This window comes from Parasteatoda tepidariorum, chromosome 10, assembly GCF_043381705.1.
Source record: "Parasteatoda tepidariorum isolate YZ-2023 chromosome 10, CAS_Ptep_4.0, whole genome shotgun sequence".
Lineage (NCBI taxonomy): Eukaryota > Metazoa > Arthropoda > Arachnida > Araneae > Theridiidae > Parasteatoda > Parasteatoda tepidariorum.
Window position 1 is genome coordinate 32,646,356 of NC_092213.1, and position 19,656 is coordinate 32,666,011.

Below are 19,656 nucleotides of genomic sequence, written 5' to 3' on the forward strand. Positions count from 1 at the left end.
TCTTTTTTTTTCTCGAATGGCAGGCACTGAACTTTATTCGTTTCGCCTTCGAAGATGCCAGAGTTGTTACTCATTTCGCGTTACCCAGTGGGCCCCTGTGAGCCAAAGTCATGGAGGCGAGTAACATTGCCCACGCCACACTGCCACAAACCCGTTCATAGGGTGGGCCACATTCACTCATCACACACAACAGAGGACCACGAAAGAGAGAGTAACATCCATGCCCAGAGCGTGTTTCGAACCCGCGGCCATTGACTTCGCAGTCAGGCGAGCTAACCGCTCGGCCACCTGGCCGGCACAAAGTAAAACTTGAAAAATATTTAAAATATATACACAAACAAAGCCAAAAGAACAAAAAAGAAGAAAAAAAAGAAACCTTTAGTTGCCGAATAACATATCATAATTTATAAATTTTAAGGCGTATTAACAGAAAAATCAACTAAGAGTTTTCATTTTAATGCTAGAGCTTGTAAAAAAAATTCATTTAAGAAAAATACATTCATAAAGAAAAAGTACATTTTGTAAAGTACAATGCCATTAATTTAAATAATTTGATGTCTAAACATTTTTTTCGCTCATAAATTTATTTCAAAGTTGAATAAAATACATATTTATATAGGAGACATTTATAGTTGATCTTTTTAAATTAAAGGAATTATATATACTGAAAAGCGTTATAGCTTATAATTACTGCATACATGTTTTTCTATAAACGATAAATTATTCATGTTGATTTTGCCTTTTTCTGTTAGTATTTAGCATGAAACAGAATGAAAAAAAAACACAAGTAAAAAAAATATGACGAAAAGAATTTTTGCAAAAATTTATAACTCAAACCAAAAATAAAACATTAGAAACATTACATTACATAAAACATCAGAAAATTTCGTGTTTTTACACTAATGGCACAATATGTAAATAATATTTTTAAACACTAAATTATGGACCATGGAATGGCAACTATTCAAATCCAAATCTTCTGCATTAAATAATCGTTTCCTTTCAATGATACGAGAGGGTACTGTGGCCCGTTGGGTAAAAACAAACTTTAAGAAAAGCGTTATGATGACGTCACAACGGATTATTTTTAAGTATTATCGTGCATGTTTTTTTATATTTATTGACGTTTTATTAAATTATAAGCTAATTAATCCAATCACTAATTATACTGATTTATTATTCAAATCGGTTTGTGGTTGATGGAGTCGTTGTTTTATTGTTTAGCTTCTTTTTTTCCCTTATTCACTTTTTATGCCAACAATCATTCAGAGTATCAGTCAAACGTAGTATTAGAATAAGATTCTTTCTAATATCATAGTCTCTAAATATAATATTATTTAATTAGAAAACGCATGAAATATTTGTTAAATGATTTCTACATAAAGAAAAATTAATCAATAAAAATTACGTTCGTTAAAGTTAATGAAAATTTTGATTGTAGATTAATATCAAAATTCCCTCTAAAGACAAATACAGTTTCATAACGTATAAAAATATTAATTCCTAATAGTTAACATGAATTCTAAATTATTTGTGAAGTGAATGGATAAATTCGGTTAATTAAAAAAATAATAAAATTATACATATTCTTTTTAATATATTAAAACAGTTTGTATCATTCCATTTTAAAAGATGTTAGGAAATTTACAATCAAACTTATATTTTAGATTGATAAAGATGGACAAGGAAACGAGTCTCCAGACCCTCCTAAGCCTATTATCTGTAGCTTCTGTCCCCAAATTTGCTCCTCTCCTGCAACTCTGGGTGACCATATGCTACAAAGCCATCGGACATTTTCGACCTCCTCCCCTTTGTCAGATTCACCACGTCCACCATCTTCCAGATCCTGTTTCAAATGCTTAGATGAACTTTCGTCGCCAAATGCTGCTTGTACTCACAAAAAGGTTAGCCAAAGAATATATATATCTTGAAACAAAATTAATCCCTTATTATTTCCCACGAATGTCAAATTTTGAAAATTTTATAGTTCACAATTTTTTTGAATTCAAAAAGTTTAGCTTTGATGTATTCAATAACTTATATTTTCCTGCACGGAAAAAAAAATTTTGGTAAAATTACCGTACTGTGTAGGTAAAATTACCGTACATTTCTGGTAAAAAATATATATAATAATTCTACTATTAAACCCAAAATATTTAAACCATTCATTTGGTATTGCTTTACCGCAAATTCTAATATTCATAATCATAGTTATTATTTCCACAAATTTAATAAGAATTTGAAAAAAATAAACTTGCAAAAAATTAAATAAATATAAAGTTAGCATTATTAAATAAAAGATAGTGTTACCATAAAACATAATTATGCCCTTAGTGATAATAAACCAACAGTATTCTATATCGCTTATTAATAATTGTAGTTGACTAAAGTCAATATTCCCTCTTCCAAATAAACATAACCTGTAATAAATATAAATATTATGAGTATATATGTTGAGATAAGAAGACCTTTTACAGGTAAGACCTGTTATAAGTAACCAAAAAAGTATAGGCTTTACTTTACGCTATTAAGAATAAAGCAAAGTACGTGAATAATTCGCAGCTAAAGGTACAAAAAGGGATATACTATAGTAATGGTTATTTAAACAACAATCTTCTCCAGTGTATAAGGACCAAATGACAGTAGAAAACTAACGAGACAAACGCGTACAAGATGGTATAATCTGTAGGGAAATAAGAAACAGGCGTGAAGGTGTTTAACGTGAACTCTGTAGTAATCGACGTCGAAATTAAATTAGAATACATTTCATTGGGATTACATTGGGATAGGATAGAAAATTAGAAAGATTATAAGCAAATTATTGGAATTTTTCAAAATACTGAATGATTCCCCATTCAACAACAATCGATTAAATAAATCGATTGTTGTTGAATGAATAGACCAGAGTTAAATGATTCTAGCTCCATAAAACAATTCATAAATAACATAAGTTTGAGTTTTAACAGAAAAAAATTAGGTTTATAAGCTTCATAGTTTTGTGTTTTCTGGAAAGTTCTTGTTTATAGAAACAAAATTATAGTATATAAATTTCTGCACTTTTATATGTGTGGCAAGATTTCCATAACGTGATCTATGGCAGAAAAGTCGCCAAGTCGTGGCAACTTCCTTGCAGCGGCTCGCGAGAAACTAAAATAACATCACACAGAGGGGCCAACTCGAAAGGTATAACTCGTAGTAACCCCCGGGCAAACATCTACATGATTTTTTTAAAAAAATTGCAAGATTATCATCTATTTGGCACCTTGGCGGCTGTAGTTGGCAGATCACGTCGCGGAAATATTCCCATATGTGCAACATTCATGCTGATTTGCTTCCTTTTATTATTGCTAAGCATATTTTTCTAATGCAACTTTTCTTTAATAGAACACATCTGATACCGATACTGATCGAAGTAGCAATCCAGAAGCAAATAGCGCAAAACCCCATGAAAGAGCATCACCAAGTATGAAACTGACGTGCGGATTTTGTTCCAAGTCTGACTTTCCGACTTTTGAATCATTACAACTGCATGTTCAAGTTCTGCACATTCCAACTGGTGCTGGTGGGGAATGTGGAAATAATTTTGCAGCTTCACTTCGATCTTTGCAATCTTTGATGCATAAAAGAAGCCAATATCCGCCAAATGCATCAGGTAAGGCTTTTCAGTCTGAAAACTTGATACTTATGCCATTGAAGTAGTGATTTGTGGGCATAAATGAAATAATAAAAACTAAACGCTAGTGTAAAAATTATTTCCATGGTTTTAAAATTGGTTAATTTTCTCGAGCCTTCTCTAAAGATAGATAATTTCAATAGGATATATAACTTTAATTAAAAGAATGACCATGTTTATTTGCATGAAAAAAGAAGTGGCCCTTGATGGCGCTGATTGTAGCAAATTCAGAGAAGTCCGATTTATCTGCTAAATACCGATAACTTTTTTTAAATATTTATAAAACTTACTATTCGATGTCAATTTATTTTCAAAGAAAAATATTAACTATCCCTTGCTGTTTCTGCTCAATATCTTCTTTAATCTATAAGAGTAAGCTACAAAAAATTAAATCTGAAAGATGTTCTGCTACAAGTAACCTCATAGAAATAAAATCTCACCGAATCACCATCTGTTGAAGGGTTTTTAAAGCTTAAAAACGATGGTAATAAATTCTCAGCAGACGCGATTTTTTTAAAACTTTTTTTCAAACTCAAATGTAATTTTTTTTGCCTCTTACAATCTTTTAACATGATTTTTTATATGAAAAATGGAAATAATATGTTTACCAATATTCTTCATCGCAATTTTTTAGAACCTTTCGGGTATCAAATGATGGACTGTGATAATAGTTATTCGGCCCTACACATGCTTCAGAAGTATCCGTCTCTTAGTGATGGCTTCATGATGAAAAGGCCCAATGACATCTATTGTTCTCAGTGTAACATAAGTTTTGCATCATCGGCAGCTCTCTTAGATCACGTGCAACTAGTCCATGAAGCACCAAGTGGAAATGTACCCCGGTCCCCATCATCCCCTGTCAGCAATCAATCAAGCAAAAGGTAAATTTTTAATGATATAACTCATGATGTATGTCAGTGTCAATGTGTTTCGTAATCACCACCCTTAATGTATATTTTTAGAATCGTCGTAAACAATGAAACTATGCATATTAGGGTTCAGAAATTAATTTTGAATTGAAGGAGAACAAAAATGTTTCTTAATTCTGGCCAATCACTGACCATGTGAAAGAGATCAGAGCAGAAATTAAAATTCCCGAATACTCATTTGTTTGGAGATGAAAAATATAAGCAGTTTATAGAGAAAGGAACTTAAGTTTTTCGTCATTTAATAATTTTCTCTCTGGTCATTTTCTGATATTATGAGCATGGCATTTTCAAAAATTTTTCCAAAGGTTCTAAAACCATCTATTATATATGTTTCCGAACAGCTTATATATATTATGCTAAAATAGCCTTATGATATGCTTTGATGCTCAAATACTTTTGATACTAGTAATAATGATACTTTTTGATACTGAGAATAATTTTTTCAATTTTGATGTTGAACTTGGTAGAAAAAACATTTCGAACTTGAACGTTAAGAACGTAAAAAATAAAATGAAAGATTTCAAGAAACTAAAATTATGAACTATTGAAGTAGAAAAAAATCGACTTATTTCGAACGTTAGAACATAGCACTCATTCTCAAGATAAGCAACGTCTGAATAATGAAACTATAACACGTTAGAAATAAGAAAAAGCACGATTGTCAATAAAGAAAAGGAAAATATTGCAGACAACAGAATAAGAAAAAAACCGCGGTGACTGAAGGGACGATGGTAACTGAAGGAGGCAAATCAGGGCAAAATAAATTTTTACGTAGAACGTAAGGTACGAGTGGAACTGACTTCATTAACTAGAGAATCGGCAATCATTGTGACTAAATAAACACTTAAGAGCAATTGAAGTTAAATTTACACCCAAGATCAGAACAGTTCATTTTTGCACATGATTATTGTCCCCATAATTCACTAACATTTTTTTTCTCATTTTAATTCTTAAACGAAAATAGAGTTCTTATACACGAGAAAAATATAGAAGATAATCTTTTTTTATAAGTAACACTAATGAAAAAAAAAGGTTTTTTTTTTTTTTTACTTAGAAATTTTTAGTGAACCTTTAGGTTTAATTGTTACAATTCATATTTTTCATGGTAAAAATCAAATTATGACTACGATGAAATGACGTTTTTATGTTCAAAAGAGCTAACACAGAATGCATAAATCAAGATGATTAACCTTATCATTTAAACTTATTATAACTTGAAAATACAATATATAAACGTTAAATATCGAATTATTTTAAATTATGTCTAAAACTTTTTCTAATAGGTTGTTGGCGAGTTCTAGGCTTAGGCCGAATGGCGCCAAGCATTCAAAATCTTCCAACTTGTCTGGTATTCATCCAACAATGTTTAATGGAAGTACAAGCTGTCATTACAGGAGGCAAGATCCAGGCGGAGGCCATTCTCTAACCTCAGGTAAAGATGCAAATTTTTTCGAATGCAATTTGGAATTATGCAATTTCTACCATTTCTGTTCGAACCTACGGTTTTTTAATTTCCTTCAACACCGATGGAGTAAAACGTATATGCCTGCTCGAAATCAATGCAAAACTCCATAATTATTATTTTATATCCGTCGTTGAACAGCTGCCCAATTTCGGGTTTACGACTACTAAGTCCAACTCCATAGCCTTGTAGTTTTGAACCCAATATAGAAGACAAGGGAACTCCTGGATCAAGTATTTGGAGGTATTTGGGTTTGTGGAGGAATTTTTGATTGAACTAACCTGCATTTGAGTTACATGGAGAGGAAAACCACGAAAACTTTCACTGTTAGCCTGACGGCAAGGGGCTTTTAACCCGTGATCTATCTACCACTGCGTATATTTTACGTCAGCACTGAAGTCGATATCAAATAGCAGTTCCAATTGGAATCAGTTTGCTTAGTAATAAAATATGGTAAAACATTATCTGTTTGAATTTAATGTGATAAAAAAATATTTTCATGTCTTTTTAATGGTTGAAAAAGGTTTTTTCTCATTGTTATTTACCTGAAGAAAATAAAAACAAAAACCACATAATTATTTTCAGGCCAAACAACTGAAAATGGACCAAATACTCTTCTCTGCAGTCAGTGTAACGCCGGATTCTCAGATTTCGAATCCTTCCGGACGCACTTGAAAAGTCACCTGGATGCTGCAGCAGCCGCATCAACATCTGGTCCAGTTTCTTCGGCAGCAGTAATGCAACAGCATTCCTGCCCAGAATGCAATGCTGAATTTGCTAACGAAACTTTGTTGGACAGTCATGTGATTGGACATTTTTTGTCAGCCACTACGGAGTATGGCTGCCAGTCTTGCATGAAGCTGTTTCAGAAACCAGATGAGCTGCAAAAGCATTTAATGGATATGCACGCATATCATTTGTATAGATGCGCCCTCTGTAAGCAGATCTTTGATTCAAAGGTGAGTCACTGTCATTTATTCTTTTTTTTCTAAACGAAACGAAATTATTCTTCAAAAAAATGACTAGGCTTTAAATTTAATTGACTCTGGACAAGATCTGAAAATGATTAATAACTGTAATTTACGCATGGAATTGTAAAGCCTGCAATTCCATAAGCGAATGTGCTTAAATAAGAGAACAATATTTTAAGCCATATGCGCACCAGCAAGTGCGCCTTGGGTTAAGGCGGTAAAGATGCCTTGTAACTCCGCAAGTGAGGAGCTGGCTGTCATGAGTTCGATCGTTTCACACTGCTAAATTACCTGTGTGTATATGCAGTAAGGTTCCCATTAAATTGAACTCTGGTGAAATTCATCTCGTTGATTTTGGTGTGAAAATTTGGAAAGAGAGATACTTGCTCAGATGCTGCCTACGTTGTCTGACCGGGGTCAAAGTTAATTCGCTTTCCTACCATGACCGTTAAAAGATAGAGGCCTTGAAAAGCGGATGGTTCAATGATGCACATCTTCTGCCGATTAATTAATGTCTATTTTTAAAGTCCGAATTTTCGTTTGATTTTAAAACAAAATTTCAAACTAAAAAATGTATTTTTTTATTTGAAGTTTAAATAAGATGAAATCATTAGTGTTATAGAAGGTTTAAATAATATTGTCATGTAAAGGAAGCAGATAAATTTTCTCTAATCAACATAATTTTCGTGTCGTCAACTTTTCATACTCTCAAATAAAATAGAATTTTGTTTCTAAGTCCTTCACTAGCTTAAAAAGAAGAATGTCGAAACACTCGATTCTGTAGAATCAGACTTTAGCTCTATTTATTAAAAAAAAAGTTTATTTCACGTATTTTAATATTTGTTTATTTTTTATTCGCTACGTCAGATAAATTTAATGAACAATATTAACGTTGTATCATTCGTAGATTACGTCACCAAATGAATATTTCTAAATTTATCTGATGCCCCACGTGTTTAGTTTGTTTGTAGTAATTCTTTTAAAATGTGTTTCTATAAAAGTAAACAATTTAAAATAAACGGTAATTGAAATTTTAAAAAAAATAGTTATGTTTTCAAAGACAAAATTAATGCAAAATTGATACTAATTTGCTCAGGAGAAACGTAAAAAATTGTTAAAGGATAATATTTTCAGTAAAACCACGAATTAAAAACATAACTTTTTAAAAGTTTTTTAGTAAAAAAGAATTTTTTGTAATGTTTCGAAATACCAATAAAATTTCTATATGCTTATTGTTACTTTAATTTAAAGCTTAAACTTTAAAACTATTTTTAGGACATAGTAATTACAATAACATAATAATAATAAAAAATCACAAAAACTGCTTTTTAGAGAGAAAATGTGGTTCTATAAAAATTTTGTTTTTACCATGCTTTTCTCCAAAATTTAAAAAAGGATAAAATATTAAATCAAAATGCCTTTTTATGACAATTTATGCTAAAATAATTCAACAAAATAGGGCTTCAATTTTTAGGTGTTTTTTTTAAATAAATAAATATAAAAAGAAAAGCTTTGAAGTAATAGAGATATTTACAACACACAAAAAATGCAATGAATACAATAAACTCCCTTTATTTTATTTTTTTAAATTTCGCAAATTGCTTTCATAAATGTTTGCCAAAATTTAAATGACCTGCAATTGGATACCAGCAAGTGACGTCATCGTAGGTAAATCATTTGTCAATTCAGAGGCCAACCAGGTTCGACACCCACACACCCACACATGACGTCACTTGGTATGTGTTTTTACCCTATTAAATCTTATAAGTTACCCAATTAAACCCCATACCCATGAGTTACCCAATTAAATCTTATTTGAATCACATGGTTAAGCATAATCACTTCACGTCTGAAGTTTCCAGCACCCGATTAATGTTTCGTTGATATTGACAAGAACTTCCTTGCGTTTTTAATAACAATAAGAAGAATAACAAGAAATTATTTAATGTTTCTTAATCGTCAACATGAATATATCACTGTTGAATAGTGTAAAATAAAATCAAATGATAATCTCAATGCCGGACATAGTTCATTCCTCAAAACACTTAGCATGATAAAATTTACACTTTATCACCCTTCTTCCATTTAATTATACCTTATTTTAATGTTACAAGATCTAGAGCATTTAAGTGCTCATCCTGAATCTGAAATCTATCATTTAGCTTATCGAGCAACTCTCTAACTAATTAAAAATACACCTCTTAATCATATTCATCTCTGCCAACGCACACAATGATATTTAAAGTGTCGGCTTCATCAAAAGACAACCGCTTTCTTAACTACTTTACACAAATGAACTTCATACCTACGACCTTCAAGACTTATCTTCTTGCATATTCAAACTTCTATGGGAAAATGTCACGCTGCCAATTTACATTTTCTTCTTTTTTTTACATCTTCGGATGATAGAGAAGCCACGCAGTCTTGTTTTACTTCATATGGAGATCGCCACGGGCGCTGTTTTTGGCGATAATGAATTTTGGGTTTCTCATGAATGGGACGCGATTTTATTGATTAATGAATTTAAGGAAGTAGTAGAGCTTGTAGTACTGCCAATTGAACTCGTGTCTTATTTTGTTAATGAGTGCTGAACCGAGGGAAGTTTATGTATCAAATGAGGACTTAGTGTTTTGCTGAAAGGAGTAATCATATTACATCAAAAACTTAAACTATATTGTTTCGGTTTCATAATTTATGTGAATAAGATTTTTAATTCTCTCAAAGTATAGAGTTTATGCGTTAGGAAAGTTTTAAAAAAATTGTTTTACTTCTTGCGATTTTATAGTTACATACAATATTTTTAACGGAAAATATTTCTATCGCTTCCTCATTGTAAGCAATTAGAAGACGAAATAGTTTACTTTTATAGCTTATTCAATGTTTGAACTAATACAGAAGAAAGTATGTATACACCGAAGAGCCATTACATTATGGCCACCCTGCAAATAACATGTAGGACCACCTTTAACCCTCAAAACTGCTAGCACCTGCCGTGGCATAGATTCCACAAAGTGCTGATAGGTAGTCTGAGGTATCTGGTACCAAACGCTCACCAACTGGTCCTGTAATTCCTTCACATTGCGAGGAGGTAGCGTGGCAGCACGAGTTTGGTTTTCCAAGTAGGACCACAAATGCTCTATTGGATTAAGGCCAGGTGAATTTGGGTGCCAAGACATGACTTGAAAGTCACTGGAATGTTCCTCGAACTAATCCATGACGATTCGACCCTTATGACATGGTGCATTATCCTGTTGGTAAACACCATCCCCCGTAGGAAAAACTGTTGCCATGAATGGGTGAACCTGGTCTGCAACTATGTTCAAGTAGCTTACAGACATCAGGGATTGTTCTATGAGGATTATGGGTCCTAATGTGCCCCATGAAAACATTGTTCCTGGGCGAGAAACCATGAAAACCTGGGCGAGCCCATTGTTATAGATGGAGGGTGGTCATAATGTAATGGCTCTTCGGTATATGTGCTTATGAATGAAAAAAAAGTAAAAAAAGTTGGTAAGGTCAAATATTTCGAGAAATATACATCGGATCAAAAAACTGAAAACTGAAACGTGAAATAGTTATCCATTAATATCAAATTCGACCCCATGGGACCATTATTAAAAATCTTAAACTTGATCCCTTATTTTTTATTGCAGATTAGGATTCTCCAGAAAAAAAGTAACGTGATTCGATCTATTTGTTTATGCATTTCACTGAGTCACTGTAACCCACAAAAATTAAAATGGGGTACAAGATGCTTAAAATCTCGGTATCTCGAAACCAATCTTATTGAGAAAAAAAATGCTTTTTAAAAAAAAAAAAAAAAAATTTAAAAAACCCTTACAAGAATGTGAAACATGTGATGGGTTTCGGGATTTGCCATTTTAAACAGATTGTACTCGGTTTCACTTTTTCTCGATTTCAACTCAATCTTTAGAGCAACATACATAAATCAGTGGGCCATGCATAGTTACTTTTTTCTAAAGAATCCAAATCTGCAACTAAAAAAGGGGATTTATGATTTATATTTAAGATTTCAAAGTTAACCCCTGGTGAGGTTTAAGATTGAGTTGTTTGAAACCATTGGAAAGCTTTTAAAAAAAATTATGAAATGAGTTTCTTTAGATTCAAAGTATATTTCTTGAATTAATTGATAGCTTCCAAACATTTTCTACATCCTGCGCTATTATATATATTGCTCAATACCTGGGGCAGAAGCCATTTCAATTGTAACAAAACAACGTGTTGCACAATCGACTCATGAGCAAATTAATGTTTTACATAAATACTCTTGTTAAAGTAGAAAATATTTTATTTGTCGCAAAACAGCGTTCTAAAATGGTTTTGTTCCAATTACAAATTAATGTTCGAAAGATTGGTTCGTTGATTTAGAAAATATTTCCAATTCTTGCAAAACTCAATTCCAAAATCGGGCTGTTCATAAACTAATGTTCTGCAGATTGCGAGAAAAATAATTTAAAAATTATTGTTTATCGCTGATTTAAAGAGCGGTAATTTCTATTAATTGTTTTGTCTCATTACGTTAACCAAAAAAGGGCGTTTAAAATGAATCCCATGAAACCCGAAAAAAACCTAACTAAACTAAAAAGAAACTTGAGTCAGACAATGATTATTGTGAGCTGATTGCGTTCTAAAAAATATTGCTTTTCAATGCTTATTATTTCCGTCTCGTTTTATTAATAAATAACCTTTCAAGGATAACACGCAAAACTATTGCTCAATTCCTCCCTTAAACTGTTAGTTTAACTTTAACAAATGAGCAAAAAATCGAAAATTAACTTTCCTCTATTAAACTCTTATTTTCTAAAAACCTTTATCGTATTTTATCGTATCTCATTAGAATTGTTTAAAAAATATATTTACAGAGTTATCAACAGAAATTCTTTTTCTCTTTCCTTTTTTTCTATTTTAGAAAAAATAAATATCTAAATTTTAAAACTTTATAATTTTAAGTGCTAAATTATGCTGTATAAAAAGTCCTTTCTAAATTATGACTTTAATATAAATGCAATTTTCATAATTTTGAATTCATATTTGTATGATGCTTTCTATTTGTTTCATGTTAGTTTTCAAGATGTTAAATTATATATTTGTGACATTTTTTTTATATTTTATACATTTATAGTAAAAATAATAGTTTAACATTATCATACAAATCTGCTTTTTTTTCTGTTTATAAAAATTTTATATACGTTTTAATTTATATAGTTTTACAGACAATTGTTTAAAAATGTATTTGAAAACTACTAAAAAATTGTAAATTTTACATCAACAATTTAATTTGTTTTCAAATCCTTTATTAAGGCATTAGAAGGCAGTTTTAAACAAAAAACAAATACTTTAAAATTCTGACAAATTGTTATATACTTTAGAAATACTAATTTGGTGTTAACGTTCACGTTAATAATTGATTTTATCTAAAATGCGAATAAAAAAAGTATATATTAACGAAAGTGCAATTAACTTTTTTTTAAGCAGTGGCTATGAGCCAGCAAGCACCGATGGAATCCTTGAAAAATTAAAATCATCAACAGTTTCATTTTTATAAATTACTAGTTCAAAACAATTGGAAATTTTCCTTCTTCAAACGTCTCTCCTGAACAATCAAATCAAAAATTTGGAATGAATATTAAAATCGGATGTTAAAATTGCTATTTTCACGTACTACCCAAATTTCAGGACGCTACCTCAAACGGTTAATAAAAGTTAAACGGTTAATAATGAAAAAGTATTAAAATATGTTTAATAAAAATTGTGCATCAAAGGATTAAAGAGAATAAATTAACCATAGATGTAGCTTAGTGGTTGAAAAGCTAAAGTTACATGCATGCATGCAAATTATGAGAAACTAACATTTGCCAGCATGAATTCATAAAAAATTAATATGACGGAATAAAAAAATTAAGGGTCAAGAAACAGTAAAATAAAACAGAAAAAACTGGACTCAGCTTAATCAATGAAAGAAATATTCTTGCACGCAAGTATGTAATTAATAAAAACAAAAATTTTAAACCTGGTCACAAAATACAAGCACGAAATATTTTTTTTCAGAAATGAACAAATTATAAAAAAATTAGTTTTTTCATGTTTTGAAATTTTTAACCACTGTAAAGTATTTTATAAATGATAGATGTTTTTTATCAAGGAAAAGTTTAAAATTCTGTAGATTTCAAGAGAAGATTTTGAAAGCATGTTATTAATGACTCTGAATACAAAACATTTTCATCGGCTGAGACTTTAAATTAGGGTGGGTGGAAGGGAAAAATATGTTTTGTAAGCATCTTCCTTGCGTTACTATATATTTCAATAAAAATTTTCGAAAATCTATTAAAATTCCATTTGATAGGTTCTGACGCTAAGCTCTTCAGAAAATTCTAAGTTCATTAAAATTACATTTAACATACTCTGACGTTTCTTCAGTTCATTAAAATGCTATTTTACATGTTCTGACACTAAGCTCTTCAGTTATCAGCTAAGCTCTTCAGTAAATTCTCAGTTCATTAAAATACCATTTGACATACTCTGACGCTTCTTCAGTTAATTAAAAGGCTATTTTAGATGTTCTGACACTAAGCTCTTCATTAAATTCTCAGTTCATTAAAATGCCATTTAATATACTCTGACGCTTCTTCAGTTAATTAAAATGCTATTCAAGATGTTCTGACACTAGGCTCTTCAGTTATCAGCTAAGCTCTTCATTAAATTCTCAGTTCATTAAAATGCCATTTAACATACTCTGACGCTTCTTCGGTTAATTAAAATGCTTTTTTAGATGTTCTGACGCTAAGTTCTTCAGTTATCAACTAAGCTCTTCAGTAAATTCTCAGTTCATTAAAATGTTATTTAAAATGGACTCTTCTTCAGTTCATTAAAATACTATTTAACAACTATTTAACATTTAACTGACACTAAACTCTTCAGTTATTAACTCTTCGATGAATTTGGAATTTTTTTTAAAATCCTATTTTGAAAATAAGTTTTTTTTAACAATTTGTTTCAAGGAATATAACCCCTCTAAGTTAAAAAGATACTTGTAGCAAAACATAAAATTACGAAAAATACCATCTAGTATCACGTTTTCTGCCACTTTCGTTTAAAGCTTACTTGTTAATCTCAAAAAAAATATTAAAATTCATGAGGCTAATGATTAACGTAAGTTTCTACTTAAGAAGCTATTTCAAGACGGAAGCTATAATTTCAAAAAGTAAAAATTTCCCTTTTGTCTGGAAATCTGGTCTTTATCCGTTACCACACTGTTGTTTAGCCAAGAATTTTTATTTATGAAAATGCATTTTTTGCGATAAAAATGCAAAACAAATCAGTAATGGTTGAAAATAATCGTAGCCTCACACCGTTTCCATTAATTGATCGATAATAAGTGATTTTATAGAAAGTTTTTAAAATATGCTGCTTTGATGGTTGTCAGACCTCTGTTTGTTAATAATTCAAACAACCAGTGTGTGATTGACCTTTCAACTTGGACTTCAATTAAAAAGGTGGGGTTGAAACGTGATTCGGTACTTTACTTCTTTAAAAACTGTTATTTTAAATACGTAAAATATTCCTCAGTTTGTCGTACTCGCTCATTATTATTTTAAATATGCTGATAGCCTTTGTGCATATTTACAAAATATATTTTAATTTTGATTAAATATATAATTTTGATATTTTTAAAAATTCTTTGAATGTTTTAAGTCTCTTTCCTCACCATCTTGGATATTTTTTAAAATTTTTGATATTAATATTTTTTTTTCTGTTCTTTAAAGATTTTATAATAGAGTATCATTAAACAGGCGTACTGTTCCATTTTGGGGGGGCCGACCAAATGGAAAAATTGCCAAACTATTATTCGGGTATATTGTGTTAGTTTATATGAAGACAGAAAATTAATAATTCAAGATTAGAATTTAGAATAACCCTCGAAACGGAGTTATTCCGGCATTTATGTACCTTTAAAAAATGTGAAAAATAAAAGCATCTCCTTATTAGGCTTGTAAATTTTGCTCTTGGTAGTTTTTAGAACTTTAGTAGAATGCTTTCAATTATTTAAGGCAATAAAATTATGCAATCATTAATTTTGAATTAGCAATTAAATGCTAAGCATTTTCTTGTTTTATGTTTCTTTGAATTTATTTTTATTGCAATTTAGAGGAAAACGATTTGAAAATTAATTAAAAATTCTCTACACTTAAATTACGCAAAAAGGTATCTTTTAAAAATCTAATAACAAACAAATTTAGAAAAATTTATTAAAGAAACGGTTTTGTTTATTCCAGACAAGCAAAACTTTGGAAAGTAAAACATTTTGTCCATGAAATTAATTTGGTTTTGTTTCATATTGTTTTTTTTTTTTTTTTTTAAATTCAATTCAGTTTAACTTTTCTCTCAGTGTGTTTGCTTTCTTTGGGTAAAACCAAACGATGTTTGAGGAGCTTTAATAAATTATTGTTCGATATATAGATTTTCAAATACCCGCCTTTAAGAACATGACTGGCTCTTAAATCTGAATGTTAGAGTGCTTTCGTAATATCATTTAAAGCATTCTTCCAATACGCTCTTTATACAGAGTAATCCATAATAACCATCATTAAAACAAAATTTTTGATCTTTTGCCAAAAATGAAGTCAAAGCAGAACAAACCGGTTTGAATGCCAAAGGAAACAGGAGACAATTATTAGATACATCTTCAAGTTTCAGCTAACAATCAAGCTTTTTTTGATATTTTCAATCTCGCCTTCTTTGGCAATGATTCATTATATTGCGATACCATATTTGCTTTTTCCTTGCTTAAATATAACAGTAGTCTGCTGTATGCATGTAAAGTGACAAAAGCTAAACGAAAAATCCAGTTTATTTCCAATATTTTCTAATTTGGCGGACTAGTTGGAAAAGTCTTCAGTTTGTAAAATCAGCCTAATACTTTTTAGACTTTTTACTTGTGTACTTATTACTTAGAGGAAGTAAGCATTGAATTATTCAATCTCACAGACTTTTCTTAAGCTTATTACCATTAGTCTTTACTGAGACTATACTACGATTATTGCCATGCTCCTGAAATAAATAAATAAATCAGGCTAATTGTGCAATTAATTATACATTTTATAATTAGCCTAAGGATATATAGGCAGACTAATAAAGTAAGCTTAAAAAGTATAAGCTTATTAGAAAATACTTAAGGTTCTTCCGATTAGCTTACATATCTCTAAATGATAATTAACCTACAATGCATACATCCAGATAATTAGCCAGCAACGCATACATGTGTATATTTTCTTGATAAAAGTTCTAAAAATATATACCAAGGAAGTTTGCTTAAAAAAACTAATCTGTGCCTTATGAACATTTTTCAGGTGAGCATTCAAGTTCATTTTGCAGTAAAACACAGCAACGAATGCCGATCTTTGAAGTGTACGTCCTGCAGCTCCTATTTCCGAACGGAAATGGAGTTTCAAGTCCACGTCAAACTCACACATCTCTCTAAAAATTTTCACGTCAACAGCAACAGCACAAACTACCGCTGTCTGCTGTGCGATCAGTGCTTTCCCAATGAAATCCAGCTACGCTTTCATGCTTCGACACACAAGAAACAATTCACCTGCAGTGTTTGTGGAGACGCTTTTCACGTTGAATTTCTCCTTGACAGACACATACAGACCGTCCACCAAGGAGTTGCGACACCGTCACCCTCAATTCACCCTTTTATCGGGCAGCAACGAAACAGCAGTCCACAACCGCAAACAGCCAACGTGTCGCCAAAAACAGGAACACACCAAAATGAAGAAGCTCAGAATCTTTGCACAAAGAGATCTCCCAGCGAAACAAATCGTGGTGAGTGAGCATTTACTTTCAACAAAAAATAAATTATTACAAAGGGTATTAGTCGAGTAAAGTATTTACTGTCTAGCAATCAGGAGAACTTCCCTTCCAAAATTAGTCTGAGATTCTTTGCTGCTATGGAAAGAGTAAAACCATGTTAAATGGATGAACTAAACTAAACTAAACTCAGTGGCGTGACAGCCCATAGAGTGCCAAGGCCTACTGTGCCCATGTCAGTTTTCTTGATATTAAAATAAATTATTACAAGGGGTATTAGTTGAGTAAAGTATTTACTATCTAGCAATCAGGAGAACTTCCCTCCCAAAATTAGTCCGAGATTGTCTGCTGCTATGGAATGAGTAAAACCATGTTAAATGGATGAACTAAACAAAACTAAACTCAGTGGCGTGACAGCCCATAAAGGGCCAAGACCTACTGCGCCCATCTCAATTTTCTTGACCTCGGACTTTGGGGTGCAGGAGCAGATGATCAGCCGAAGGTTAGGTGATCAGCCGAACGTGGAACCCCTAGTGTTTAGTTCCCAAGCATGATTGGTACTCATTTATCGACCCACTGAAAGGCTGAGTCAACCTTGTCCTGCCCGAGGATCGAACCTAATGTGGACACTTTAAATGGATGAATAAATAAAAAAATGTAGCGCTAAGGATTAAAATTCGTCGAAAGAGTTGCGGGTTACGATTTATTTTCACGCCTAAGATAAAAATAAAAACGCTCCATCGAATATTATTATATCTGTAGTGTACGCAATTTAACTCATTCCTTCAATTTAACTTTCAACGAAACTAACAACAAGCGTAGTAACTCCGCAAACATGCGATAATGCTACCAAAAAAAAAAGGAAAAAAAAAAAAAAAAACAGTGATATTTTAAACAAATATAGCCAAATAAGAGATATCACTCTAAGCATAGCAAGCTTAGTGATGTATGTTGTGATATTTAATTTCTCAAATTTATTTCGCCTTATAAAATACAGAAAACGCTTTCGAATTGTGAAATTATCCTTAAATTTAAAAATGTATCTCAACTATAAAACATCCTAGAAAATCAAACCTGTTCATGCATCGCCTCGCGAAGCGTGGGTCTGGAGGAGTTCTCGTAGTAGCACTAAAGTATGTTGCTCTTCTAATGTAAATTAAACTTAGACTAAGCTGCTTGATAGTAAACCAGAATAGTTTTCTCATGAATTCTATTAGGTATTTATATTCTCAGATAAATATGGGGGAAATTAATATTTCATGAAAATTAATATTTGAATTTTAGAAAACACTTTTTTACTTCTTTTTTTTAACATCGAATTTGCCTTTGACTCTTAACAATTTCTGAAACGAATTTTTCTGTGAAATTCAATGACGCAGTACCAAGTCCTTTTACATTATTTTTCTCTAGAACTACTGTTAAAAAATATTACGCGTGTTCGAAAACGGGTTTAGATTAAAATTGAAGCAGAGTATTAATTCGCAGACTTCGAAGCTTTTGCAATATTTCAAATTGTGAATAAAACTTGTTTACGTTAAAATATCGTGGGCTGTGATATTTTTATACCAGACGAGGAAAATCTTGCTATAAATTACTATTCTATCTATAAAAAAAATTTAGTTGACACAAGTTTTTACTTAATATTAATTTACACTATCGATGTAATGTTAACAGTCTACTAAATTGCCTTTCGTACACTTAAGAGAGGTTCGTTATGAATCCGCAAAAGAAAATAAAAGTTTAGGCCCCCCCAAAAAAAATTTTTTTTTTTTATTGAATTTCGTAAAATGTATTTCTAACCGTATTTTTTTAAGAAATATTTTTAAATTATAAAATAGAATAGAAAATAACAAAATAAAAATTATTTATCAAGAATTGCTAATCAGAATCCATTATATTCCCAGCGTAAGGACAAAACTTTAAATTTTGAATTATTTTTTGGGTTGTGGTGATTTTTCTCAGAAAAAAAATACAATTGTTAACATATACTATATAAGGAAGGACAACTATTACAAAAAATTTAAAACAGGAAATTGGAGATGGGTTCATAATCAGTCCCATTTCCTCTTGTGAAGGTTGAAAAATTTAAAGAATCGAACTTTTTAACCTTTTAATTCCCTTAAATGCTGAAAAAGAACGAAGAACTAAAGAAACTAGCATACTATTTACCAACATTCTACACTCTACTGATTCTCTTTTAAATATTGGAAAGATATACCTTAATATTCTTCTATTATTGTACAACTTATTTTACATAAAAGTACACGTGATTATTTTATACAGGTGATCCGACTCATCCAGAACAAAATCAACTAAACATTCCATCCTCTACATCTACTATATCTCCACCAGCATCAACACCAGCACCATCGAAATCCCCCGTATTGGGAAGATCTGACTATCGCTGTGATATTTGTGACATCGTCTGTTCTACAGAATCAGGTCTTGCTGCACACAGAAAACAGGCTCACCACATAAGGCTGCACAAAGACCACAAATGCAACAGTGGACCAGCATCTTCTGTCAGTGTCAGCCTGTTCTGTGCTTACTGCAATGAGTCCTGCAAGTCGAGAAGTGACCTAGAGAATCATATGAAAGCTCACACTGCAACGTCTAGCAAGCACAAATGCAATATCTGTGATGAGATCTGTCCATCTGCAACGACTCTTGCTGAGCACAAACTTACGCATTGCAAGGTAATTACGTAATATTTTGTAAAGGCTTACAAGCATAAGCAAAACGTATTTAATACACTTGATATCAAAGTCTGCATTTTCGATGCAAGAAACT

General features: G+C 31.3%; 1 protein-coding gene and 1 long non-coding RNA gene across 3 annotated transcripts in view; one reads left to right on the forward strand and one right to left on the reverse strand.

Annotated features, from left to right (window-relative positions):
- Window positions 1-19,656, forward strand: part of LOC107445839 (zinc finger protein 423) — a 301,190-nt gene that overhangs the window by 268,481 nt on the left and 13,053 nt on the right. For both annotated transcript variants that reach the window (XM_043038701.2, XM_043038700.2), the window contains exons 6-12: window positions 1,668-1,904; window positions 3,385-3,652; window positions 4,308-4,554; window positions 5,886-6,034; window positions 6,650-7,023; window positions 16,404-16,881; window positions 19,150-19,562. In XM_043038701.2, coding sequence (XP_042894635.1) covers window positions 1,668-1,904; window positions 3,385-3,652; window positions 4,308-4,554; window positions 5,886-6,034; window positions 6,650-7,023; window positions 16,404-16,881; window positions 19,150-19,562 — 2,166 coding nt within the window. The remainder of the gene's footprint in view (window positions 1-1,667; window positions 1,905-3,384; window positions 3,653-4,307; window positions 4,555-5,885; window positions 6,035-6,649; window positions 7,024-16,403; window positions 16,882-19,149; window positions 19,563-19,656) is intronic.
- LOC122268715 (uncharacterized) overlaps window positions 6,917-19,656 on the reverse strand; it is an 83,519-nt gene continuing 70,779 nt past the window's right edge. Inside the window, exon 3 of the long non-coding RNA XR_011637902.1 lies at window positions 6,917-7,052. This is a non-coding gene — a long non-coding RNA (uncharacterized lncRNA). The remainder of the gene's footprint in view (window positions 7,053-19,656) is intronic.